This window comes from Streptopelia decaocto, assembly GCF_964273445.1.
Source record: "Streptopelia decaocto genome assembly, chromosome: 4".
Lineage (NCBI taxonomy): Eukaryota > Metazoa > Chordata > Aves > Columbiformes > Columbidae > Streptopelia > Streptopelia decaocto.
The window spans coordinates 25,552,584-25,579,760 of record NC_138658.1 but is presented as its reverse complement, the minus strand read 5'-3'; the positions used below and the strand labels follow the sequence as shown (position 1 = coordinate 25,579,760).

General features: G+C 42.7%; 1 protein-coding gene across 1 annotated transcript; it reads left to right on the top strand.

Moving 5' to 3' along the window:
* Positions 1 to 1,343: 1,343 nt before the first annotated feature.
* On the top strand, positions 1,344 to 26,671 carry BMP3 (bone morphogenetic protein 3; the record flags this gene model as incomplete). The annotated part of the gene is made up of 3 exons (XM_082050855.1): positions 1,344 to 1,698; positions 13,718 to 14,628; positions 21,945 to 26,671. The coding sequence occupies 3 exons, from the start codon at positions 1,344 to 1,346 to the stop codon at positions 22,134 to 22,136; spliced, it is 1,458 nt and encodes a 485-aa protein (XP_081906981.1). The 3' UTR covers positions 22,137 to 26,671.
* Between the last annotated feature and the right edge of the window lie 506 nt (positions 26,672 to 27,177).

Genomic DNA, 27,177 nt, shown 5'->3' with positions numbered 1-27,177 from the left:
GAATGGACTAGATGATCTTTCGAGGTCCCTTACAATCCCTAACATTCTGTTATTCTGTGATTCATCCACCTTCTGTTTTCCCCCACCAGATGTATGAGGTAAGGCACCCTTTGTGTTGCAAAGCATATTTTGGAAGGAACAATGTAACACATCCAGTGGGATGTTGTCTGATGCTATGGCACTGACAAGAGTGACTGTGAACTTCCTGTCCTTTTGGTGGTGAAAAGCAGAAAGGCAGGAGGCATGTGAAATCCCCTTGGCTGAATGACGAACACCTTGCTGTGCCCTGCTGTAGTGGACGATTTCCCAGCCTTATCCCACGCTGCCCACAGAAGGGTTCCGATGCCTAAAGGGCACGTTCACCTGGGCATGGTGCATGTCCCTTCCTTTGGTCTCCAGGCTACTGGGGACACTGCTGTCACCCCTGACCATGTTAAGGGTACCAGAGAAGGAAGCAAAGTGTCACTGAGGCTGGCTGGCCTTGGGGAGAGGTGATCGGAACTCCAGCAGAGCCCAGTTAGCATCCCTTCCACTTGCCTGCCATAGACTGTGCTGTGACCTCGGCCAAGCCTTGAGATTTTTGTGTAGCAGAGGGCTGAGCACAGTTTGAGTCGTGATATTTGTTTTATTGCAGTCATGTTATTTTGCTGCCTTTGGAGGCTGGGTGGAGGTGGGAAAAGGGGAACATCCCACCACCCTATTCCCCGGCTGCCTTCAGGTGGCAGTTCAGTGCCCGTGTCCGCATTTCCAGGGTCAAGTCTCCCTCTGCCTCTGCGTGTGTGCACTTTCCTTTGGGTGGTGGTTTCCCCTTCGCTTTGCCTCTTGCTTGCAGCCGTAGCAGAACGAGAAGGCGGTGTGATTGGCTGCTGACTCCACATATCAGCCCCGAGAGCCGGGACTCCCACTGGCTCACACACGCACATTCGCGTACACACCCCACAAAAACTCACCCGGGCTGCGCCTGCACCAGTCAAAGCAGGGGACGAGCATCCAGCTGCAGGGAGAGCAACACCTTCACCGTCTTGCCAAAAAACAACCTGCGCAGCAAGGGAAATAAACACCTCCACTGCCAGCACCGGGAAGGACGGGTGGTTTATACCGTGGCGCTTTCCTCCACCCACTTTTTTTTCTTTTTCTTGTTTTCTTTTTTTTCCTCTCTCCTAAAAGAGGAAACCCCGTCTGCGATTTTTAACGCGTCCCCATCTGCGCTCGTGGCCGCCGGGGTTTGCATCTTGCCGAAGCAAACTTCGCTGGGGGTCTCGGTCTCGCTTGTCTGCCTGCCGGCCGGGGCAAACGAGACGAAAGGGACTGCGGAGCCCGTGCAGCCGGGTCGGAGAAGTAGGATGGCGGCATCGACCCGCTGGGTGCTGTGCCTGTGCCTGGGCTGGGGCTGCCTGTGTCTGGCGCCGGGAGACGTGCTGAAGGCTCGCTGGGTCGAGCTGCAGCGTCGCCCTGCCCCGGGAGGAGTACGGGGCGCCCGGGCGAGAGCCGTGGCAGGTGACTACGGCCTGGGGCAGCAGCAGGACCTGCTGCAGCCGCGGGACAAGGTCTCGGAGCACATGCTGCGGCTCTACGACCAGTACAGCGGCAGCCGCGGGGGCCGGGCGGCGGCACCGCGGCCCCAGGACCCGTCGGGGCTGCCCAGACTGCACCCGCGCCAGGGCAACACGGTGCGTGGCTTCCGCCCGCTGGGAGCAGGTGAGTCCCGGGGCCGAGCGGGGGTGGGCAGCGGGGTGCCATGCGGGTGAGGAGGGGCTTGCTGCGGGGGCCGAGTGGGACCGCGGCCCCTCGGGGAGCCCGGAGAATTGCCCGTGTCGTGTCGCCTTGGGCATGCGAGGACGGTACAGCGGGGCCGGGAGCTGGTAGACCCGGCCACGGGTGCGCCTCCGCAACAGAAGGAAGAGCTCTCGGCTGGGAGACCTTGGCTGCTGTGCAGACCAAGCGAGATTTCGGAAGCAGCTCGCTTTCAGGTGAAACTGTGAAGGCAAATAAATAGGCTTCAGTTCTGCAAAAACGAAGGTCATGGTCTGTCGGTATGCGTGTGAGTAGTGCCAGTCCTGAGCAGCAGCTCTCTCCTTCAGCAGATCTGCGTTATTGACCAGGGAACTTGATGTGGGGAAAAAGATGACAAAAGGATAAGCAAGGCTATGCTTCCTGCAGCAGCAGTCTTGCATTTTAGGATATAATGTTTATATTGTCTCCCATATTTTAATTACTGGTTTCTCTCTTTAACTCTGTATGCAGCGTCTCTGCCGTATGGTATCTGAGCACCATATGAGGGAAGTGGAGTAATTAACATATCCTCTCTGGAGTCTCCTTTTATCACTGTTTTGCATGTTTAGCTTCTGTTGAAACCAAGGGCTGATTTGCATGTGAGCAATAACATGACCTGACAATCCTTTAGATTATCTACAGAATACTCCTTTTGAGATGTTGATTACAGTACTGGTAACTAGAGGCAATGACAAATGAGTTTAGTTAAAGCAAAATTTGTGCATGGTAAATATTGCATCTCAGCATCTTTGGCAGTGGCACTTAGATCTCTGTATGATTATAGACTGGCGTGCTCAGGTAGATTTATGAAAATGTAAAATAATTTTATATAAAGGGAGGAGGCTTGTGTTTAACATGGCAGCATCCTAAAAGAACTTTGTCCTAGCTGAAAGAGAAGATGGCACTGTCTTATTGCTGCATCCCCAGCTCCACTGTTCTGCTTTTTGTGCATTTGACCTCTGCAAGGGTTAAGCAAAAATGCCAGAGCCCAAACATGACCCTTACTGGGAATATACTTCCCAAGTCCACTGCATCCCAAAAACTTGCTGCCTGTATGACAACTACCGTGCCATTCATGTCAGCCTGATTTGCCAGTCTCTTATTTTTCATCACACTAGTGGGTTTACCTAGCAGCTTTTTCAGAGACAAGCATCTAGCAGTTAAACTGAGTTTTGTCTGGGAGTTTGTGACCTGCGTTGGTTCCTTCCTTTCCCAGAAAACTAAGAGCTGGGTGCCAGACCTTCTTTAGGTTTCTTTGCGAGTTGTTACTTCTGATTCTTTAAAGGCAACCATGTCTGTTATAGGATAGTTCTGCCCAGAGATCAAATACCATAAATAATTGAATAGCTTTGACGTGCTAGGATTCAGCCCTACAAACACTCTCCATCACATGTTACTGCAAGTATTTCTGTCCATGAGAGAGGCTTTAGAAGCTTAAATGCCCTGGTTTTGGAGGATGAAGAGTGGGGACTCCCCAGGTGCTCCTCCTACAGAGGAACTCGGTTGTATTTCTAATGTGACCTTTTTTTGCAATAAGAAGTCTAATGTACATTGCTTTGTTCTGAAATAAACAGTTCCCTCACTGAAGGAGTAGAAGACATAATCCTAAAATAAAAAGGGCAGGAGGAAGCTATAATCCCAACAGAGTGATATTTACTCCTTTAAGCATATCTGATTAAAGATACTTATTGTTCTAAAACTAGAAGGCCTTTGGTTCAAATCCCATCTCTGTGGTCTTTTATTACATTTATACTGTCACTTGACGTTGGGTGGTCGCAGTCTAATAAACACGCTGTTTACTAATCCCTTTCCTCCTCTGCCAATACTTTCACAGTTCAAGTGCCCAAGCAATAAACTGGAAGTGGTTATAAGTTTCCTGACACTTCTATAGGTATTTCTGCAAAATATTTAACTAAGTAGCTGTTGTCTTTCTCTCCCTGTAGGCGGCAGAAGCTCATTTGTGTGGTTATTGATGGCAGAAAAGTGCATTTCCATAAAACCCTTAGATCAAATGTTCCTTAAGGCGGTGGGGGCAATGAAAAGGCTTTTCTCTGGTTTCTGACTGTTCCCTTGCACCTGACTGCCTGGCCAGCCCTGAGATGGGAACAGCTCATCCACAGTATTTCCCTTTCGAGGTGATTTGTTTCTAGTTCCTCTGCTCTGACTGTTGCACTCCTCAGCTTCCCCTTGTCCTTAATGTGACTGCATCAGTTAAATTAATCAATTATGTTCCTGTTACTCCTTCAGCTCCTTATGCCAGCCACTTTAGGAGACAACTTTTTATGTGTGATGAGCAGAACTTGCTTGAGAATCTGCTAATTTCTCCTGCACCTAAAACAAGAGGCCTTGAAGGAAATATTTAGTGATTTCCTTTGCAGTTTAACCATACATTTTGCAATTTAACCATATTATTTTCAGGAGACGACCAGTTTATTTTCTGAAACACAACTTTCAAATGTGACTGTGAAACCTTTCTGTCGTGCTTTTGCCCTGGAGGGCTTCTGGCTGTTCTGCAGCACATGGGAAAGGCCTTCCCTGGTTAACTTACCCAACACATTTTTGGGACCCTGTAAGAGTGTTGTGTGATGAGACCAAGTACTGGCAGGATTTGGTGAAACTCATCCCTGTTTCTAGTCCAAGAAGCAGTATTGCATGTGGCAGCTGCTGTCTTGCAATGGACAGCCAGCAAGAAAAAACTAAGACATGATTAATCAAAAGATGCATCTTAACAACTGCTAAATGCAAGTTTCTCTTTCTGTGGCTCAGTCCTGTGAAGGGTTAGGATGAGAGCTTCAGCCCTCCATGAGCACCTCTGAAGTTTCTGCCCCACACTGCCCTGAAATCTCACACACCAGATTTCACAATTAGGCTGGATTATTAGTGGTTTGTTGTTTGGGCTGGGGTTTTTGGCCTTTGATTTTGAGGAATGTTCATGTGATCTTCCATTTGGGCAAATTTGCTTTCCATTAATCTTGCTAAATTATCTCAAAACATAATTGTTCAGTCTGAGTCACTCAAAAAGTAACCTTCAATGCCCATGACAAAGCTGAAAGGAACCCCAGGCTCCGAATCCATTCCAAGTGAAGGACATATATAATTCACAATATATCCAGTTACGTTCTAGCACTGTTCTCCGTCATTGATATAACAGTTCTAATTTATTTCTGCATATTTGAGTCAAAGGATATTCAGCTTATGATGTCTGTGACAGCTGGGTCATTGCTGCGGGATGTTTCTGGGATTACACTAGCAGCCCTTGTCTGGCTTAGCCCAGGTCTCAGAGTGAGCCCTACTTAAGTAAAAATCCTAAGACAGCGCCTTTTCCGGTTCTTTGCCTGGAGGTACCAGAACAGTGAGTGGTTTTCCATTCCCTATGACTCTAAAAAGAAAGCTGGGAAGGCCAGATGATGCGTGAGTTAGAGCCAAACACTCTGACTGTTCTGACAAGCATGCTCAAACTGTAACTGAGTTGGTGCATCAGTTTCTGCACACAACCATTATTTTCTCTTGCCAGTTAGTGGAACCACTGGAGGACCAGACCTCCAGCTGATATAAACCCACTTACCTTCAGTGCTTCCCATAGAGGTGTGTTGATCTGCAACTTCGGACGCTCTCCATCTGGAAGAAAGATACAGCCTGGAATAAATAAAAGAGAATGGAAACATAAAAGCCTCAAACACTAAACTTTCAGTTCCCTTTTGAAATTACTTTTAATCATATTATTGGTAAAGGAACATGTCTTCCAAATGAGTCATCCAAAGAACTGAACTTTAATTGGAAGGTCCTTCTAATGATGTTATAGTAAAGCTATAGAGTCAGAAATTACTTTAAACTCCTTTTTTATTGACTGAATCTCAAGTAATTTTAGGTATTACACCTGCCCCTGGGCCAATTCTTGTGGTTTAAGAACTATGTTCTCCTGCTTTTCAAAATGCCTTTCTTTCCTTTGTTGCGGTATGAAATGCCCACGCAAACAGGGGAACCAAGTACTGCATAGGGAAACCAGCTAGTCACCAGCCGCCATTAGCCTGTGAAAACCAGTACAGGCCAAATTCTACCCTTTTTCAGCTTGAGTAACAACATTAAGTTCTTTGTAATGAGAGCTTTAAAAGCATTCAGGCAGGAGACAGTGAGAGTGTGGGTTGTTGTTGTTGGTTGGGGGTTTTTTGTTTGGTTTTGGTTTGGGTTTTGTTTGTTTTTCTTTCCTGTACCCCTATACATAAAATGCAAGCAGCAGCATCCTGGTAATTTTTAGGCAGAAGGAACTTGAAAACCACTCAGCTATGATTTGGACAGGCTGGGCTCAAATCTGCAAGCCTTGTCTAAGCCAAATGGTCAGGATTTGTAGATTTGGCCTCTCAGGATCAGAAACAGCCCTTTAATTTTCTGGCTTCTGTAACTACCTGTCTTGCTGTGCTGTCATGCAAGCAGATGAACTGTGTACTCACAGTCCCCACTCAGTCACAGTTTCTATAGCACGTCTTTCCATGTGAAGAATTCTGGCCTCAAGAGGACAAGCTGTGCACAAGTTGGTTGGTTTTCACAGAGCCGACCTACTGCCACCAGCTGAAGTGGAATTAATCATGATTGTGAGAAGAGTCAGCTTTTTGTGTTCCCCTTCTCAGATTTGTGTACTTTAGTGATGCAACCTCCTTATTTGGTTAGCTTATGCTAGCTTTCGGTTTGAAATGATGTTTTGTTTTTGGACCTGCTGTCATCTTTCTGCTTAAAATATATAGAAGAGAGATCATTTACCCACTGTGCAGCACATTTATGATATGCAATGTGCTTATTTGGGCTTTTCATGTCCTGCAATCCTGAGATCCTGAGCATGTACCATCACTGTTTCTTGAAGGTTATTACTTAAGTAGCTGATAGCTTTAATTGGTGGTGGATTTTTACTTTTTTATATCAAGTTACGAGCTGCTATAACCTTATCTGCTTTGCTAAAAGAATTAATAAAACCAGTTTGGCATCAAATTCTGTGCTTTTTAAAAAGAGGGAACCAGATGCTGTATTTTTCCTTTGCAAAATACTCAACTTGGTAAGGGGTAAAGCGGCAATCAAGAGCAAAAGCCTTGGAAAAGAAGAAATAATCTGGCTTCCAAATTCGTGTTCCCATTCCGGATCTAGTTTGTGTTTCCAGCTCTGAGTGAACTTTTGTAGCTGGACTATGAACCATGAAAACAAAGTTTTACAACAGAAACATTGATATATTCTTAACTGTGCAGTGGCACAAGGGCTCTCCTTTAATATCTTATTTAAATTATGGCTAATGATGACTATAAATAGTCCTCATTATTGCATCCTTTTTCACCCATGGGATAGATTTGGCAGTCCATAAAAACGTCAGTGCATCCTTTATAAAGGTAAAACCACCACATGTTAGCGGGCTTGTTCCAGCTTATTGATGCCTGGAAATGCCCATTTTAACATGAGTATGTTCATGCCGATGATGTCAGTCTCCACAGACTTACTGCTTTTTCTTAAAATGTCTTTGTAATGCCAGTAACAGGCAATCTATACAGCTGTGTGCTATTGCAGGAAGGCAAGGAAGATTCTGTGAGATTCAGTGAGTACAAGTACTTCAGTTGCAGTGCTAAGAGCTGGGTTGCTTTCTCGTCTGAACTATCAGTAAATAAGCTGGCATCTCTAATACCCCAAATCTTGAGTGACGGCACACCCTGACTTGGTGTCTGGGTCACAACCACCTGTGTGATATAGTAAGGCATTTCTGCTTTAGGCCTGGAGTGCCTCGCGTCTCCCCCACACCAGGAAAGCTTTGCTGTCACTTGCGCAGGAGACTGGGGAAGTGACACTGGCCCAGTGCAAGCTTTGCTATGGTACTATTTGGGTCTGGGTTTCATTCAGTTAAGCACACAGATGAATAATGACTTGCAGATGTGCTGAGGAGGCAAATAAAGCTGTAGCCTATCCATTTAACTGCATGTACCTTCCTAATTATATTCTACATGAATACCAGCAATGAAATGTTCTCCCTCTGAAGTACCTTTCTGTCCAGCTCATGGCTGCTGCACCAAAGCTCTACACTGTATCAGTGAGAATACAAAAAATGCAGTGATGATGTGTCTTACCTATTACAGTTCAAAAGAGCTGTCGTGCAGAGATTCATCTTTAAAATTCCTCATCAGACTGGCAGCAACATACAAAGGGGAGCAGAGATAGCCATTAAAATCTGGCCTCAGAGTATCTGGAAAGTAGCAGCGTATTCCTTGCATATAGCTCTGTTCCATGTAATTTTCCTTTGTTTCCTCTTAAATCTTCTCCTTCTTACATGCCTGGTTGCTGAGGTGTCTTCTGCACTTTCTATTTTTACTACAAGAGAGTGAAGCTGAGTAAGCAGAACTCACTTTAAGAAACAACTAAAAGCCTACTTCAAGTAGTGGTGCTCTGACACAAACCTGCTGCTCACAGAGCTGGGAAGTACATACAGTGAGCCAGGAAGTTACTGCTGTTCAAATAATACTGACTTGCCATTGAATTGCCTTGTATGCTGCTGTGAATCAGTGTGAGGTTTACCAAGTACAGCTGCTCAGGGATAGCAGGCAGAATTTTGCCAGGCAGTAAGGTGGTGGATCTGACTGTGAGTTTCCTCCAGCAGCTGCCTGCAGTGCAAGGACACCCAGGGTTCATAAGATCTTCCTACCACTGCTGTATCCTGAGAGCCAGCCCAGGCAGAGGGCAACCTCCCATCCAGCATTGCTCTGAGGGGTCGTATTTGCTGAAATATGAGATACTTGTATATGTCTGCAACAGGGCATTTCTTGTCTAGGCAACCAGTGGAAAGAAAGCTGCTGCAAAGCTGCTGTTTTCACTGATTTTGTTTGATATGGGAAATATAAGAAAAAAAGCTATTGTTATGCCCTGATCTTCTAGGGCATAGGTTTCTGGGCCTGTGTTTTACTTCCTTTAACCTGCAAAGTTGACCTTATATTTCTAGACCAAATAGAAGACTTTGTTGCAAGTAGATCTGTTATGTTTAAGTCTTTTTATAGAGGACAAACTGGCTGGAGGCTTTAGCTGGGCTTAGTCAGCCTGGCTCTTTCCACTGGCTGCTAAGCACTTGTGGATGGACTTCACCCTGCAGTTTGGCCCCCTCCTCCCTTGTATTTAAAATGGAGCTATTGATAGCAGCATCCTAGGAAATACCACTTAATGAACATCTACAAAGTATTAAAGTTAGTTACATTGACAAGGTATTAAAGCAATACCTAGGTTTGGCTTGGGTTTTTGTTTGGGGTTCTTTGGGCCTAGTAAGGGGGGAAATCAGTCAATCAAACAGTCTATATGAGGAGTTATCAGTGTAAGTAATTATAAGGACTAAATCCTCAGCTCACATCAGTCAGTAAAACTTCACTGGTGTCACCAGAGCAAGCTGGATGAGGCTCGTGGAAAGCTTCCCACATTACAATAAAATATTGCTGAATGCTGCTAAATACCTCCTGACATTGGTTAAAAGTTTAAGCTATGCTCCTGACGTTAGCTAATAGTTTAAATTATGTTATTGTGAGGACAGATTTTTGTAAAGTTCTGTCCTCTGGGCTTAAGGACTAAGTTTCACTTAAATGGAATTAAATTGTCCCAAGGAAAAGGTGTGTGTGTAGACATTTCAAAGCTGAATCTTCCTTTATGTGTTTGTCATTTTTCAGGGTAATTGCTAGCCTGAGGAATGCTGCTTTCAGTGCATTGCTCACATCCAAGAGTCAGGTATTACTGTCACACAAAGGATGTATTTGACATAGTGTTCTAAGTTGTGACAGAAACCCAAGTCACACAGTTGGGTTTTTCTGAGCCAGAGCCCAGCAAATCCATAGACATCTGTGCTGGCCACTCGCAACTGGTTTCAAGATGATTTTGCAGACTGAATGAGCTGAAAATCCTTGAGCAGTTTGAGTTTGGAGGTCATTCAGTGAGAAAATAGCACCACCTACTGCAAGTACTTTGTCTTTGGTGTAGAGTTAAATACTAAGGGTGGCTTCTTGAGTTTTGCTTTTAATCTAAAGTATATATTCCTCCTGTGTCTGTTTCACGCCATCTAGAGTTTCTTCATCAACAAAAGCAGCTTGGTTTGTGTTCCACTACAATATGCAGTTTAGAAAAGGCAGTATTTGGTAACTGGAATTCTTACTAAAAAATAAAAATCAAAACCTGTCATTCAACACGTAAGAGTGATTCAAATAATAACTTCCTTAACAGGTGCTCAGGAGACATAATAAATTCTGGTTTCTACAACTGATGTACTTAGTGCTCTGCCAAATTACATATTAACTTTATTATATTAGTGATTACGAATGAAGCAGAGGTCAGGTCCTTATGTGTGCTTAGTACAAACATAATAAATAGCTGGTTTTGGCTTGAGGAATTAAAAGTAGGATCAAAATTGAAGAAAATCTAGTTCCCCAAGCATAAGTGATACCTAGAAATTGGATGGCTTGGGTACATTAGTTTTCAGCTGTTGGGACCTTACCTATCAGAACCTATGTTATCCACCATCAGCTTGGGCTGAATGTGTAAACAAGGGTGTCTTCCATAAATGATTTTGCCTTTTTTTTTTCTGTTTCACTGAGAAAAGTGTGTGTTGTCTTTTCCTTAATTTCATTGAGCAATGCATGTAATATATTGGGGAGAAGGGTTCTGTCTTTCTACTGAGACTGATTCCTGCTTTTTTAATGTGTTGGTTAGAATATAGGTTAGAAAAAAAAAAGTTTAGAAAAAGAGGCCACTTAGATTGTTGGGGTGGGGATGGAGATGCAGAGGGTCCAGTGTTTTGCTGGACTTCACAGAATCATAGAATGTTAGGGACTGGAAGGGACCTCAAAAGGTCCTCTAGTCCAATCCCCCTGCCAGAGCAGGAACACCTAGATGAGGTTACACAGGAAGATGTCTAGGCGGGTTTTGAATGTCTCCAGAGAAGGAGACTCCACAGCCTCCCTGGGCAGCCTGTTCTAGTGTTCTGTCACCCTCACTGAGAAGAAGTTTCTTCTCATATTTAAGTGGAACCTCCCGTGTTCCAGTTTGCACCCATTATCCCTTGTCCTGTCATTGGTTGTCACTGAGAAGAGCCTGGCTCCATCCTCGTGACACTCACTCTTTACATATCTGTAAACATTAATGAGGTCACCCCTCAGTCTCCTCCAAGCTAAAGAGACCCAGCCCCCTCAGCCTTTCCTCATAAAGGAGATGCTCCACTCCCTTAATCATCTTCGTGGCTCTGCACTGGACTCTCTCCAGCAGTTCCCTGTCCTTCTTGAACTGAGGGGCCCAGAACTGGACACAATATTCCAGATGTGGTCTCACCAGGGCAGAATAGAGGGCGAGGAGAACCTCTCTTGACCTACTAACCACCCCCTTTCTAATATTCGCCAGGATGCCATTGGCTTCCTGGCCACAAGGGCACAGTGCTGGCTCATGGTCATCCTGCTGTCCACCAGGACCCCCAGGTCCCTTTCCCCTACGCTGCTCTCTAAAGGTCATTCCCCAACTTATACTGGAACCTGGGGTTGTTCCTACCCAGACTTATCTGAATGGCATTAGCAGTTGTGGTATCAGTCCCTGGAAGCACAGAATGTCACTGAGAACATAAAGCTGTCAAAATACATGAAAGATCAGTATTGGAAATTATTTGGTTTTGCTTGGGCGGAGGACTTATTACAAGGTTTTGTGGGTGGAAGCTAGAAGGCTGTTTGACCCTAGTCCACAGGCATGTCTATGCTTGTCATTGCTTGGAATAAAAAACAAAAAAATAAAAAACACAAACACACACACAAAAACCTAAAACCAACAAAAAATCCCCACTGTAAACTATAACTTCAGCCTCAGGAGAGGGTTTTGACATACCATGATGTCAAATAAGCATTTACCTCTGTGTTCCCTTTTTCTCCTAGTGTGTTGGGTTGTTTCCAGCCCTTTTGGGGGCTGTAGAACATAACTTTGCTTAAATATATTTGACTTTTTCCATACAGCCCGGTTTTATAGCTCTCAGTGGCATCCTAACATTTGGATCTATATTTTTCCCACTCTGTAGGACAGGCGTAACTACAGTCCAACCAGGAAATTTTAAAACAAAACTTAAACCTTACCCCCAAGCCTTTCTCTTGCACCCTACGGGGGATTAAAGTAGACAGCCATATGTTTTCACAGATCAGCCTGAGTTAGGAGTGTGTCTTTGTGTTTGTGCAAGATACCTGTGATTAGGTTGACTTCTCTAATTCCACAACTGTGGAAACCCCACTGTCCACCGCATCCCTCTTAAACTGATACAGTAATGCCCCAGTCTTGCAGAAGTATTGTCCTTGGTTTGTTTCCCTCTGCACCGGGCAAATTGGTGAATTTTGCAACCACCACCACACTCCCCCACAACCACAAAAAATGGCATTTTGGGTTGGCTTTCTTTTGCTTTTGGGGGTTGCTCTAGTACTGCCCACCTACCTTCAGCAATATTAGTAAATGCTTTCTGACTGTCATGAAAATTGATGACATGTCCTTGGTGGAATGACTAAATCTATCCAGTGTAATTGAACCAGTCCTGAACCTGATTATTCTAGAGGGAAACTTCTGTTGTGATTAGTGTCTGACTTAGCCAAAATACTGTCACTTGTGGGTCTTTAGCTTATGGTCAATTGTCTGTTTCTCCAGAGCTGATATCCAAACCCTAAAAATGATCAAACAGTGATTCTATCTTGGTGTTTCTTCTCCCCATGTCTTCAGAGGCAAGCCACATTCCTTCTTTTTGTGCAAGACTGTTGTCAATAACTTTATTCATTTTTTTCTTTGCCCAACTCTTAACTGTGCTGTTGTGAAGGACTCCGGGTCATGAAGAGGCAGTTGCGCATGCAAAGGTCACTGACCATTCAGGGGGCCAGTAGGTTGGTCTTATTTTAATGGAAGAGCAGTTAATATCAAGAGGAAATGTCCTTTGTAACACAAGATTTCAATTTGTCTTTTCATGTAGCTTTTGAAATATGTAGTACTTTCTACGTTTGCTTGCCTGTTTTGCATCCTGATGTACATAAGTAGTTCAACCAAATGTTAAATGGTTTTGGCTCCCTCTTTAATAGTCTCTGACAACTTTAGAAGCTAAGAGGAAATTCCACCCAAGCCCTAAAGCCTGTCTTGTAGCTGAGGCCTGGATCATAGAGTGGAGCAGAGTGGAAGGTTTAAAGGAAGCAGCCAGGCCTTTTTTTGCATTGAACAGCTTGGGAATCAGAGCTCAAGTGACTTAACTGGGAGTACACTTGAATCCAGGCTTTTCCTCTTACTCACTGCCACATTGAGCCTCTACTCGTAGGGATACAAATCTTGTTTTTCTGACTGAGGCTGTGACTCAACAGTATAATGGAAGTATACAGACAATCCAGTGCCTAGTGAAGCTAATGGGATCCTTTCTCCAGCTTCAGCTAGGTCTGAGCAAAGGCATGGTTCAGTGCCATTGATATTCTGTTCATGTCTGAATAGTCTTGGACAAAGAAAGACAACTCTTTAGTCAGGACAGGGCAGCCATAATCACCTAAGTGCATTCTGAGAGGGAGGGGGCTTGGAAATGTTACAAAAAGAGGAAAACAAAAGAGCAAAATCTTACTTAATTTTCTGGATGATAGATACAGTCCTTAGTGCATCTCTTATCAGGCTGTGTTCCTGTGACCTAGTTTGTTTCCCGAAGTCGGAGGAGTAGTAGTAAATGTATACGTATTTCTGTACAGAGATAGGTAGTACAAGGAAACCAGATTGAAAGCGTGTGATTTACAATCACCAGCTTACCTATTTCGTTATTATTCTGAATAGTGGCCTAAACTTGTTCCCACAGCACTGGGTGAAACTTTTCCATGAACTTAATGTGTAATCTGGAAAGCAATGTACTTGGTCCTTTTGGTTTCTATAACATTTTGAAATTTCCATATTCTTATGTAAATATTTATTCTTCTAGGGAGCCCTGAAAGCCAGGAGATGTATGTTTTTAACTTGACGTCACTTACCAAGTCTGAAAATATCTTGTCAGCTTCTGTGTATTATTATATTGGTGGTCTGCTGAATGCTCAGTGGAATTGTTCCCAACCCAGAGGCTGTTCCCATCACAGGCACAGGAAACCTGAAATTCAGATACATCTTTCAGTTTGGACCTTTCCTTCTTTTGGGAACCAGACTCGGAGCCTGGGACATTTTCTAATAAATGTCTCCACTGCTTACCAGGATGGCCTTTCCTGGCAGTGGAAGGATATCACTCAGCTGCTATATGAAGCGAAGGAAAGCAATGAGCTCCTGATCAGCGTCAAAATGGATCTGACCAGCCATCACCCTTGGAAAAGGGCAGCTTCTCACTATGAACCTTACATTCTGATTTATGCCAATGACTCTGCTATTTCAGAACCAGAGAGTGTTGTCTCTAGTTTGCAAGGCCACCGTAATCCTCTGGCAATGGTCATTCCCAGGCCACAAAACCATGTGAGGAGCAGCTTTGGGAAGCGAAGGCGAAAACGCTCCACAAATGTCCTGTTGCCATTGCAGAATAATGAGCTACCAGGAGCTGAGTACCAGTACAATGAGGAGGAGAGATGGGAAGACAGAAAACCCTACAAAACCTTTCAGCCACGGTTAGCAGAGAGGGCAAAGAGTAAGAAAAAGCAGAGGAAGAATCATCACCGGAAGAGCCAAACTCTCCAGTTCGATGAGCAAACACTGAAGGCAGCAAGGAGGAAGCAGTGGAATGAACCAAGGTATTGCGCCCGACGCTATCTCAAGGTGGATTTTGCAGACATTGGCTGGAGCGAATGGATTATTTCCCCAAAATCCTTTGATGCCTATTACTGCTCAGGGGAATGCCAATTCCCTATTCCAAAGGTACAGTCTCTGTTGATTATTTCACACTGTGTATGTTACTGTAAACTATGTGTTTTCTCTCCTACATAAGTAAAACACAGCTGGTCACCTGTTACATATTGGGATATAGTAAATAAGGGATGTCTTGTGCTGAAAGGAGTAGTGGTTTGGAACAGCTACTGAAAAGACAGGCTTTTAAAGATAATTTAAAAAATCCTACATCGTATTAGTTTTTTTGTCCAGAACCCAAATTGCCGTAAAATATTTCCTGAATAGTGTTAATGCTGTGTGAACATGTTGTTAACCTGTTTAATAAACATAATACAGGCCAGACCCAGAAGATTGCTTATTAGACAGTAGTTGTTATGCCATGAAGGAGTCTCTGCGGCCAGACCCACACTGGGGTCAGTCAACATATCACGTGCTAGGAAAAATGTGTGCCTTGGGCAGCATTACTGTCACAATGACAGAGAGACACTGTGGAGCTGTAGGAGTGGTTGGGATGCTCTAAGTTGAAGCAAAAGAGTCAAATTAATCATTTCTATGACAGACCAGGTGGATCCAAAAGCAGTAGATCCTGACCAACTGTCTTGTGAAATATCCTCTGGTCATTATGAGATTGTTGCATCTGAGTAGCCAGAAAGGGTGATGTTCTCCTAGCCCCATGACTTAGGTGTATGAACTCAGCGCCTTAAAATCAAATGCCCAACATCATTATTAGCAGCATATGTACCCCCCTGGAGTCTACCAAAACCTGAAAAGAGGATGTGGTATTTAAGGCTGGCCTAAAATGAGGGCTATGCACAAATAATGCCCACAGGAAATTTCAGTAAAGGTAGGGCTTTTGGTCTCACTGTTACCTCGTGTTCAAGAGTCTTCAAGCTTTGGCAGTTAGTTCCAAAATTAATGTGGAATTTCAGTGGCTTAGGGATCCAAGGGAGTCACCATTTGAAAATGACATGTGGAGAAATGTAGCAAAGGTGATGGAGGTGAAAGCAAGGAATCTGATGAGGGCAGGAGTCTCTGAAGGAGATATATGACTACCTCAAACTGCAATGGCTGGCTCTCAGGTTTTGGATTGAAGGAAAAAACTGAAAGGGAACAGGAAGAGATAGAGTCATTACTTTTGAATAAATTGCATCAGGCCTTTTACTCTATTGTTGAATGGAACTTTGCTCTTTCATAAAAATAATTCAGTGTACAGGTTAGAAATTTGTAAAGTGCTGGACCTGGACTTCTTCTGTTATTACCTTTAAGGACACATAAATTATAAAAAATCCTGCTGTATCCCTCTGCTAGAGACTGGGATAGCATTTCCACTTGCAGCTTTAGTTATAAAAACTTCATTCTAAGCATAAAAGGGTGTTCCTCTGATTTTTGTTTAGGAGAAAACAGTACATGATAGTTAAACCAGAAGAGTTAAAGTATTTCAGTTCAAAGGAGTAAAAAAAAAAAATATTCTTCATTTCTTCATTTGAATTGAGATGCCTGCTATGGGCTACTGTCAGTATTACAGAAGAAACAAAGAAAAGAGTAAAGTATGCATCAGACAATCAGTGGTTCTCCTGGAGAACAATTCCTCGAGAGTTCCTCTGTATTTCTAATGACAGGGGAAAAAAATGTGTAGCAGCTCCTTAGAAAGGCTTCAGGGTGTCTTAAGTTCTAAAGAGTTTAGGTTCCCATTTCCTAAGGTTATTGTGTTTGGCTCTCAAAGAAATAAATTGTAGTTGAGATGCTTATGAAATTGGGTCACAACAAACCCATGCAACCCTACAGGCTTGGGGAAGAGTGACTGGAAAGCTCCCTCATGGAAGAGGACCTGGGAGTGTTGGTGGACAGCAGCTGAATATGAGCCAGCAGTGTGCCCAGGTGGCCAAAATGCCAACAGCATCCTGTTTTTTATCAGAACTACTATGGCCAGCAGGACCAGGAAAGTGATTGTGCCCTGTACTTGGTGCTGGTGAGGCCACACCTGAAATCCTGTGTTCAGTTTTGAGCCCTTCAGTACAAGAAAGACATTGAGGTGCTGGAGCAACTTCAGAGAAGGACAATGAAGCTGGTGAGGGGCCTGGAGCACAAGTGTCATGAGGAGCAGCTGAGGGAACTGGGGCTGTTTAACCTGGAGAAAAGGAGGCTGAGGGAAGACCTTATTGCTCTCTACAACTGCCTGAAAGGAGGTTGTAGCACGGAAGGTGTTGGTCTCTTCACATGATAGGACAAGAGGAAATGGCCTCAAGTTGTGTCAGGGGAGGTTTAGATTCGATATTAGGAAAAATTTCTTCATGGAAAGGGTTGTCAAGCCCTGCAACAGGCTACCCATGGAGGTGGTTGAATTATACTGTATGTGTTTAAAAGATGTATATGTGAGGTTCCTGGGGACATGGTTTAGTGGTCGACTTGGCAGTGTTAGGTTAATGGTTGGGCTCCATGATCTTAAAGGTCTTTTCTGACCAAAATGTTTCTATGAACTCCCAGGATCTAGTATTTGCTAGGGAATAACCATTTCAAACCAGTCACTAAATTCCCTAATTTTTTTTTTTTTTTTTTGTCAGACGTACAAAATAGGTTTCTACTTTCTGAGGCAGAAAGGGCTTGAAGAAAAGCTCTTTTTAATAGGCAATACATACCATGTATTTCAGGGTTAACCAATGCCTGAAGACTGGGAAGAACCCCCCTTTGTCTGTAAGAGGGTCTGGATCAAACCTAGAATTGCTCAGTACTCTGCATGCTCAAGAGCAAACAAGGCTTTCTCAAAAATGCAGTGGTTTTAGAAGCCTTGTTACTGGTCTCTCCTTAATCTGACTGAAACCTAATCCTGCCTAGAGCTGATGGGGAATACCCAGTTTAAGACAGAAAGCAAGTCTCTCTTTAAAAATCAATATGAGACTTTAAGAACATGGATTCTCCATTAACAAAAAGCGTAATGTATCTTCTTGAAGATAACGAAACTTTCAGAAAGCACAAGTAGAGGGGCAATAAAGAAGCACTGTAATAAAAAGGATCATATTCCTTACACAGAGCTTTTGTTAGCACCTGCACCTGGAAAATCCCTAACATGTTCCATAAATTCAGGGCTTAATTCCCAGAATACTTTCCAGAGAGACTTTCTGGAAAGAAACACGATGTGCCATACAAATGCTCCTGAAAGTAAAATGTAAAAATATGAGTTTAGTACCAGTGGTTCTGAAGAGGCAAAATTAAGTTTAATTGAAGTTTAAACTTATGTTTGACACTCTGAGGCATGACAAGGGTGTACAAATGGTGCATACAGCTGAAAGGTAGCTAACAGGTATTGCTTGGGTGAAAAAGGAGTTCCAGGTTTATCTGTGAGTTGCCTGTCTTTAGCTAATTCCCCTGAGGTATTACATTATGCATCAAAAGAATTTCTAACATAAAGCCAAATTTATTTCTGCCAAATTCAGGTTCTGCTTTCCTGCAAATAATAGCATTGGCCTCTGAGACATTGTGGTTTAGCTCCATCTTCTCAAATAAGTAGACTTGTAGTATTGGCTACTATCATGGTAACTAAGCCTAGCAATGTGAAAGAAGCGTGATTCTTCCTCCTCTTCACCCCTGTGTTCTGCCTGGGATAGGAATGTACACACAATCCGAAGTGGTCCCTGTCCTGGAAAAAGCTTATAGTAGAAAAAAGGTGAGAAATAAACAGGAGGGATTGATAGGCAAATAAAGCACAGGGTTTAGATGACTTCGACATGAAGCAGAAGGTCTGATTGCTATGAACTAAGCACAGGCCTACAGTGCCATAACCAGGATACCAGTTTTCTTCTAAAAATTCCTACTACCTTGGTTGGGTGAAGAATACAGCAGCAGAGCATTATAGTTAGACACTGTGAAGCTGATTATTTGCTGCCATGTACTGCAGAGAGCGCTAGTTTGTTAAGAGAGCAGGTCACTGAAACCCATCATGAGTCTGGTTCCCTAAAAGGAATTGGTAGATTTCTGTCCATGTTGAATTGAAATTGTTGCTTTTGTGTGTTTTTTTAATCACAAAACCCAAAATCATGTTGTTTTCTGAAGAGAATGAAAAGCTAAATTATATAAAAAGGTGAAGCAAGCATTTTGTAGAGCCATGTGTCATTCTTGAGCCATGGTGCTACTAATAAGACCATGTTTGCAAAATGATACTATAACCATCAGGCAATAACAAACTAATCTGTGCCTATGGGTATATAAAATTCCCTTGCTGAGGGTGAGCTCCTAAAGTTGATGTGTTGAGTAATTTAAGAACAGATGTGCCTCTTCCTGCTCCCTTTCCACCTCCAAATTTGCTAGCCCTACCCTTTCCCTGGTTTCAATTAGCTGGTTTGACTGATGTCAAACCCACATGTTGGGCTTGCATAATACCGCAGAGCATACAGGCCAGGCAGACCTTCTCCCAGGTCAGGAAGGAATGCTCATAAGTGACATCATTTGCCCTGTTTCTAATACACCTCTAATGAATTTGAACAGGGCAGCAAATCTCCCAAGGATACATGCAGCTTAGCAGGTGCAGCCTTAGCCACAGCTGGACTCATTCACAGATTTGGCAGTTTGGAGTTAGCTCAGCATTTTTTCCCTCCTGCTGCTCCTCTCGTCCTCCCCTGCTTCTCCCCTCCTAAAAGGAAATCTTTGCCTGCCTTTCATTAGCATGTGCTTAACAGAGCGTAGGCAGCCTGGGGCAATGACCTAACTCACCCCCCTTGTGCAGGGCATTATGCCAGTTCAGTACTCCAAGGTAGATTTTGGTTTTCTGAGAAGCACACACCTTTGGATTTTACTCCAGTCACAGTTAAATTTCCCTGGCAGAAGTAGCTGGTTATCTTCAAAATTGCATCTTAAGGGCCAGTGACTGTATTCAAGACAGACTTCAAATCAGTACGAAGGATGTCCTGTATTGTAAGATACTCTTATCAAATAGAGATGATTCTTTTATCATACAATGACAGAATGTAGCCAAGCTATTTCCACTGATATCCGAGGCAATACTTGAAATCAGTTCTGTACAATTTAGTGTTTTATTGTTTCTAGTAGTACAGATTCCATGTCTGAAGTGAAGCATTTCCAATGAGACTTTAACATGTTATATTCTGAGACCAGAATATTCCAGTACTGTTGGCAATGGGAAACAGTGTCTCAATAGATGTTTTACCTTTTGATAGCTGATCAGCAGGCTTAGATCTACTTGCCTCCCAATTATTTTTGTGGAGAATGCTGCATTGCAACGTAGTAAGGAAACGAGCCTGGATGCTGCCAGAGCTTTCACTTCCTTTTGCGGGCAGAAGTTATACAGAAATGTGGATTGTATACTAATCTAAGACATTTTTAAAATCCATATGATCTACTGCTGATGAGTATAGGTACCACTGAATTATAAACAAACAGAAATGTCTATCTTGAGATCAGCTACCTAGATTGAGAGTAATGTCTTTGTAACCATGCTGGGAAACCCATAGCCCTTAAGAGGATGGTGCAACAAGCTTTGCGTTTGTAGTTTACACAGAATATCACCACACCCCTGCATCTCATTGATCTGATAAGCTACGATAGTAAACTTAAACAGCGACTGAGGCAAAAAATCAGGGTCTGTATAACATTCTTGTTTAAAATGGACTTGGATCCTGAGTATACTTGAGAAATTTCTGAGTCTCACGCAGGATAAACAGAAGCAAGTGATGTGCAGGACTGGCACCATTTGTTGCTCAGTCTTCCTGCATGCAAAGTAGATTCCTCATTAAATGGAGAAAAAACTTTCAAATTATGTCTAACAGGTAAATAAAGAATAGCTGAATGCTCCCCAGTGAATCCTTTTCAATTGTGTCAAATGGTTCCAGTTCTCTTGAGACTAGTTTCAATAGCATGATATGGCAAAAGTCCTTTCTGATTCATGTGTTGGAATTCAAGGAACAGCTGTCTCCATGAGGAAGAAGAAAAATACAGTTGACATTAGTCATGAGCTAGGTTGCTGTAAGCAGGGACAGGTTAGACATCCATGTGTCTTGCCAGCAGAATTGGAAGCAGTTACTCCTAAATGTACTAATATGCTACAGAAATGCTACAAGGGCCCAGAATCTTAGAGTTATTCCTGTGCTTTTTGCATGCAAAGACTTACACCTCAGGTAGTTAGATATCTAACCCTTAAGACTGATTTTTCCAAAAGCAAATCATCTCTCATCGCAGCAAAACTTCGAACTGGAAATTTGGCCCAAATGAGCTTTTTGCGTATATTTCTCAGTGACATCTGAGTATATTTAACTATGTGATTCCCACGTTCTACGTGTAAGAAGAACTCTAAAAAGTATAATGAAAATTTTTCATGCTCAGCTGTCTTTCATACAGATACTTGGATTTGGAAGGGTTTGGGGGGTTCAGAAGAGAAATGTAATATATTAATTTTTAATTTCTATAAATACATTTTTAAATTTTATGAGTGTATTAATATATTTTGGGGTTTTTTAACAAATACAGTTATCCCAGTGGGTAGGTCCACTTTTTGTTCATATCAAGCCAAAATGTGTTTCTATTTACATGAGGATAAATCCAGGAAACATTGTCTTTTGGAGCAAAATTTCACCTTAATATGAGGTACAACTGACATCAGATTTGGGGGCTCAATTATTCAGAATGTCACTGATGATGTATAATATATTGGGGGGTTTTAACAAATGATGAGAATGACACAGATGAGAAGTGATTTGTCATGGAAGAATGAGCAAAACAACCTAACCTTGCGTGAGAACAAACTGGAACAATTAGCATCATGGTGTAAAGTACTTCTGTTCTCTCATCTCTACATATTTTATCTACATTTGTTTTTCCCAGTGCACTCACATGCCACCAGTCAAACTTCCCAGCCTACAAGTTATGTTTATTTTGCTTCTGTAATGACTCGGCCTGATGGCACTTCAGCTGCTTCGGTGCCAGACATACAAGTTTTAAGACTAGATTGCAGCTCACATGCAACTTAATAGAGTCAGAAGAGACTACCTTGACCTGTAGGTATCTAGCTGCAAAGTCTGCTACCTGGGCATTTTCCTTGGAAGGCACGTCCCATGAAGAGCCTGAGGCCCTGTGTCCAGCAGGATGCTCTAGCTGAAAGCAGTGTAGCAACAGGGGCATCCAGTGGCCAAAAAAACTGGACCAGATTTGCATTCCCTGCTGGTGGCTTGGGGCACCTATGGTGACAGCTGGAAATGGTTGAGTAGAAGACAGATTTTTACAGCTAGTCAGCTGTGGAGTCTCCAGTGGGCCCTTCCTCAAGAAAAATGTTTGTTCTAGGGTATGCAGGTCCATGCTAACATGGGTGCAGTTACATTTTCTGCTTTATCTTTCTCATGCAGGCCTTGAAGCCATCCAACCATGCCACCATCCAGAGCATAGTGAGAGCCGTTGGGGTCATCCCGGGTATTCCCGAGCCTTGCTGCGTTCCTGACAAAATGTCTTCTCTTAGTATCTTATTCTTCGATGAAAATAAAAATGTGGTTCTTAAGGTGTACCCAAACATGACAGTGGAATCCTGTGCATGCAGATAACATCTCAGGAGACCCTTTAGAAATGCTGAAGTGATCACTTGCTGTTTTGTGGGGTTTTTTTCATGTCTACCTTTTGTTTGCACTGCCAATGCATTTCCTTTGGACAAAAAAAAAAAAAAAATCAAACAAAGAGGATCGAAATGGAATGGATTCTAAATAGCAATTCCAAGGAAAAAGAATATGAACTTCATTCATCTCTGAATTTAACCAAGATGTAAGTCTTGGCAATGGGGACTGTTTCTGTTGAAATTGAGAGTTGGAAGAGGAATTTACAGAAGACTCTTTAAGATTTTTGAGACTGCCAGAAGGACATACTGTTCTATTTTTGTACAAGATTTTGGAAACAGCAGTAGCTGTTAATTCTTGTCTCTGTTCTTATGGTGACTTAATGGGGAGGGAGATTAGAAATGTACTATTATTCATTTTAAAGCTAAGCTTTCTGCCTTAGGTTATTGAGTACTGCAGCAAGTAAGGAAAACAAATCTGACATTCTGAAAGTGTTAGATAATCCAACTTAGATATAGATCTATTTCCTTGGTATGACATGTCACTGATTGCATGTGTGTATTCATTTTCATTAACATATTCTTCATAATTCAGCTTATTAGATGTTAGTGCCATTGGTCTGAAGAACACAAAATGCATTACTACTGCATGCAAAATTGTGGTATCTCAAAAGGAAAGACTTTTCCTGCCACTGTGGAAACTCAGCAGGCTAAGTGTATGCAGTTATCACTCTTAGTGAAGTGGCAAAGCGACCTGTTCGTAACAGATATTGTAGAACATAGTTGCAGATAATCAGAGTAAGTTATGGTAGTTGATTCCTGACGTGAAATTATTTGGTGCATAATTCTTATCTGTAGGCCTTCACTGTAATTATTTGATCAAAACTGGCTCTGTTTGGTGAGTTTTGATTGTTACATTAATCAGATAGTAGCTTTTTTTTACTTCTATCAATTTACTTCTACTCTGAAAATCAAATTTGTTGTACCTATGTTGCCAATTTAAGATTTCTTACCAGCAGGTTTTGCACAATAAAAACATAAAACATTTTTCAATTAGTTTATCCACCAGAAAAATTAATTTGAGAAACAGCAAGCAGGGAAAAAAAAAATCTATGAATCTCAGACACAGCTGCAAAATGTAATTCTGTTATGGAGTAGATGTTCACAGCAGTACTTTAGACAGAAACCTGGTTTCATTTCCAGCAACACGATCTACAGAGGTTGATGTTTTTTAAAGCACTTTTGGTATGTAAGAGCAATGTTTTAGTTTGTACTAAGAGTAAACGTTGAACAACCTTTTCCATAAGTTATCTACATAACTGACTCTGAAATAGTGTATTTAAAGGGCAAATACTCATAAAGAACAGGTTAATTCCCCATTGTCGTGAGGGTTGAATTCTCTGCTTTGGAATCAGCAGTCCACAGTCTACTGAGGGTGACAACAATGTTCTTATGTAAATGCCTTGTTGCAGCTTCATAGCTGTTTGAGGCTAATTTAAACACTTGTAATTGCTTTTTGTATTTGGTCAGTGGTGCTGTTGTGTTTAGCAGTCTGAGTTATGTGCATGTGCAAGGCTCTAAGAGGTGTGGAGGTACAACAGGTATCCAAGGGATCCTTTCAGCAATCACTTTTAAGCTACACGAAGTCTCAGTGGAAGCTGACAGAAGTTTAACTTAGAAAAAAGAACACAGATTAGTCCCAAATGCAAGTTACGCTTGCAGCTCTTCCCTTGCCCTGCTCGAGCAGCATACCCTTGCAGTCATATTCCCAAAGAGTGCAACTTAATACTTTTTTATTGGCTCCAATTAAACAACACTAATTAGCACAGCTATCTGACCTGATGGCTGTATGTTAGGATTCTAAGAGCTCTGTAGCAGCGTATTGCAAATTGGAGCAGAACCACCATCAAAACCAAGTATTAAGTGTGAAGCTCTGTACATTTAGATCAAGGATCAGTTGATCCACTTCCATATGCAGGAGGTCAGACACTGTATGGAAATCAGATGGACTTAAAAACTGGAGGACAAAAGCTGTGCCTTTCTCTTGGCTTCAAGGATGGTCAGAAGTAGTGATGTGCACAAGCTGCCAGTACCTTTTAATTCATTGGTCCACTGCTGGGACATCAGGACACGTGAGGGATGCTGCTGGGCTAAGCTGGAGGCAGGCTCAGATTTTCAGTAGACATGAGGCTCTGCAAGCAAAAACAGATGCAGTAGTTTCAGATAGTTTTCTTTTGTAAGAGGCGCACAGATAAATCCATTGTTTACACAATTCGGCCTGGCAGTGGCTACTGTTAAAAACCACACAAGCTCAAACAATAAACCTAACTAAATCTAATCTTCAATTTGTAGAGGGCTTGTTGCAAAATAGATTCCATAGAGCTTGGCAAGACAACCTGGGCTTTGTGCCAATATGTCCCATTTCTTTGTTCAGGCTGAGCTAGTTGGTTATGACTAGTAACACTCCATCGCCAAAGTAATTTCCTTTACAGCATCTTGCATGCTCTTGGAGTGCGTACCTCTTATCCTCAGTAGAGAGATGGGAGCTGCTCAGTAGCCCTCAAGGGTGAGATTTCTCCCCACATCACCCTGTGTTAGGATTACAGCATATTCCTTTTTTAGAACAGCACCAGGCTGCACCTTCCTGAATACAGTGCAGAGTGGAAAATACCTCACAGCATTCTAACTCCCCATGGGAGGACTGAGGGCTCATCACACTGCAAACAAGACTGCTGCTTTCGAGAAGGGCAGTCAGTCCCCCAGGAAAATGCTGGGGGAACTGGGAGCCCACAAGGTGAGGAGATGCTGAGCCCCAGCATCCTGCTTGCTGGCGATGAACTGGAGTGGCTGGCTCTTGGGCAGAAGGCCAAGACTGAGCCTAGCTCAGCGCAGTCTGTGAACAGGGTCTGCCACAAGCAGTGCCAGGAACGGGGCTCCTCAGAGGAAAATGCAGAGGTCAGATGCGCCCTGGCCCACCCCTTGAATGGTAGCAGAGTTAATAAGAATAGGGTGTTGGCAACCAAGCTTCCCAACTTGTGCACTCCAAAACAGAGGCGCTCACTAAATATAGGTGTTTCCCCAGCACAGCAGTCTGGGGCAACCACGCTGAGTCACTCTTTGGGACTGAAGCCGAGTTCAAAGCTATAGGTAATGCTTTCCAGCGCTGTTATGAGACACCCTGGAAATTATCTTAAAAGCATCACTCAAAAACAAGCATGAATATGTTATGCTTGGTTTTCACTGAGATACAGCCAGACTTCGTTGTTGACTGTATCATGTAGAATAGGTACAATCTTCCAAGTAAAATGTGATCTGCCTCTTCCAACTCTACACTGAGTGTTATCTTCAGTTAACCAATCAGTTATACAAGTGAGACAACTTGTTTTGCATTTGTATTTTTAAAGGAAACTTTCTAAATAAAGCCATGTCTGGCATCAATAATTTATTAATCATATAGATAATGACTTCTGTATATAACTTTGTATTAGTAGGGTCTTCAAAATAATTTCCAACTAGTGTTATTAATCACTATTTTAATCTCAAATCAGCATGGGGGGCTTTTCGCACCTGTTCTGTTTTTTGATATACTATTAATCGATAAATGGCTCTGCTTCCCATCTAATTCTATGGTATCTAATGCCTGTGCATTATTTTTATGGCTGGCTCAAAAGATGGGCAGGAGAACGTCTCAAGCTACTCAAGCTTTCTTATCAGATAGGCTCTTCTGGGACCAAAGTCCCCAATGAAGAGCAGACTGTGAGGAGGCCACTGCAGAAAGCTCTGGAAAAATCCCACTCTTTGAGGCTGAATAGGGAACCTCATGGTAAATGTGCAAAATACAGAGTGCAAACTAAAGCCTATTTATCCTGCAGTGCGACACCTTGACCCAGGAGAACTGCCTGCCAGAAGCCATGACATTTCCCCTGAAAAGGGTTACAAGGCAGGCTCTGTTTTCCCTTTGCCTGAGGGCCCCCAAACTTGCAAGGAGCAGAGCACCTTTCATGAGGTGCCAAGCAGCCCTGGAGTTGCAAATCATGATGCTTCACTGCAGGGCTGGCCCAAAACCTTTGAATGTTCATCTCTGAGGAGATGCTCAGCAGTTTGCAGGAGACTGATATTCTGTTTAGCAACCCATTTCTCCTTGTAAAAACAGCCTTTGTAAATGATTTCTGTTGAAAGGTTAATGTTTGTACAGACAATGTCAATTTTTTAGAAAAAATTAAATTACCCAAAAAAAAGGAAAAGGTATTTTGTATATGGAAATAAACTTTTACAGATGCTTTTAATTTATTTTATATCTGTGCCCAACGTGTCCTTTTAATGTTTTCTTCTTTATACACTACCGTTTTCTCTGTCATTGCAAAGATGAAACGTTAGGACCGTAGTCAAGTTCACAAGGACAGGTCACAGCCACACCGCGAAGGGCATGTTTCACTACTGATGTATTAGCTTGCCTGATTTGTATTTCTTTCCCTTCAATAATGGGAAATTTTTACTATGAACTCTGGAAAAAGTATAAAATAAAATCACTTGTTACATGAAAACTCTTTTTTTTCTGTGTGTGGTATTCGGGTCTTTCCAAGAACATTAGATCTTCACTCTTTCTGTGTTCAATACTCTGGAAATGCATCCATCTCAAGTGCTCATTTGCAAAGACAATTCAAACAGAAATGGTGTTTATAGAGCAAAGTACATAGTGGCTGGGGAGTGGGTACTATGGATTCAGTTAAAGGTTAGCTATATGACAGTAATAAGCTACCAAGGTTATTGGACCTGACCCAAGGCCCAAGGTGTCAGTGGATTTCTGTCCATTTTCTTTACTGAATTTTCATTCCAGCCCACAAAAATAGTGCAGAAATTTCAAAGGCAGCCCTAATGGCTTTCTTGATGTGGATGGAACCCAAGGCTGTTTTGTTAAAACCGAGAAGCAAAGTTATTCCTGCAGTTTTTCTGCATATAGCACGCTGGTACAAACTGAAACACGGAATGGATGCTCTCCTGATTTCCCTCTGGTCTAGCAAAACGAGGGTGGTGGG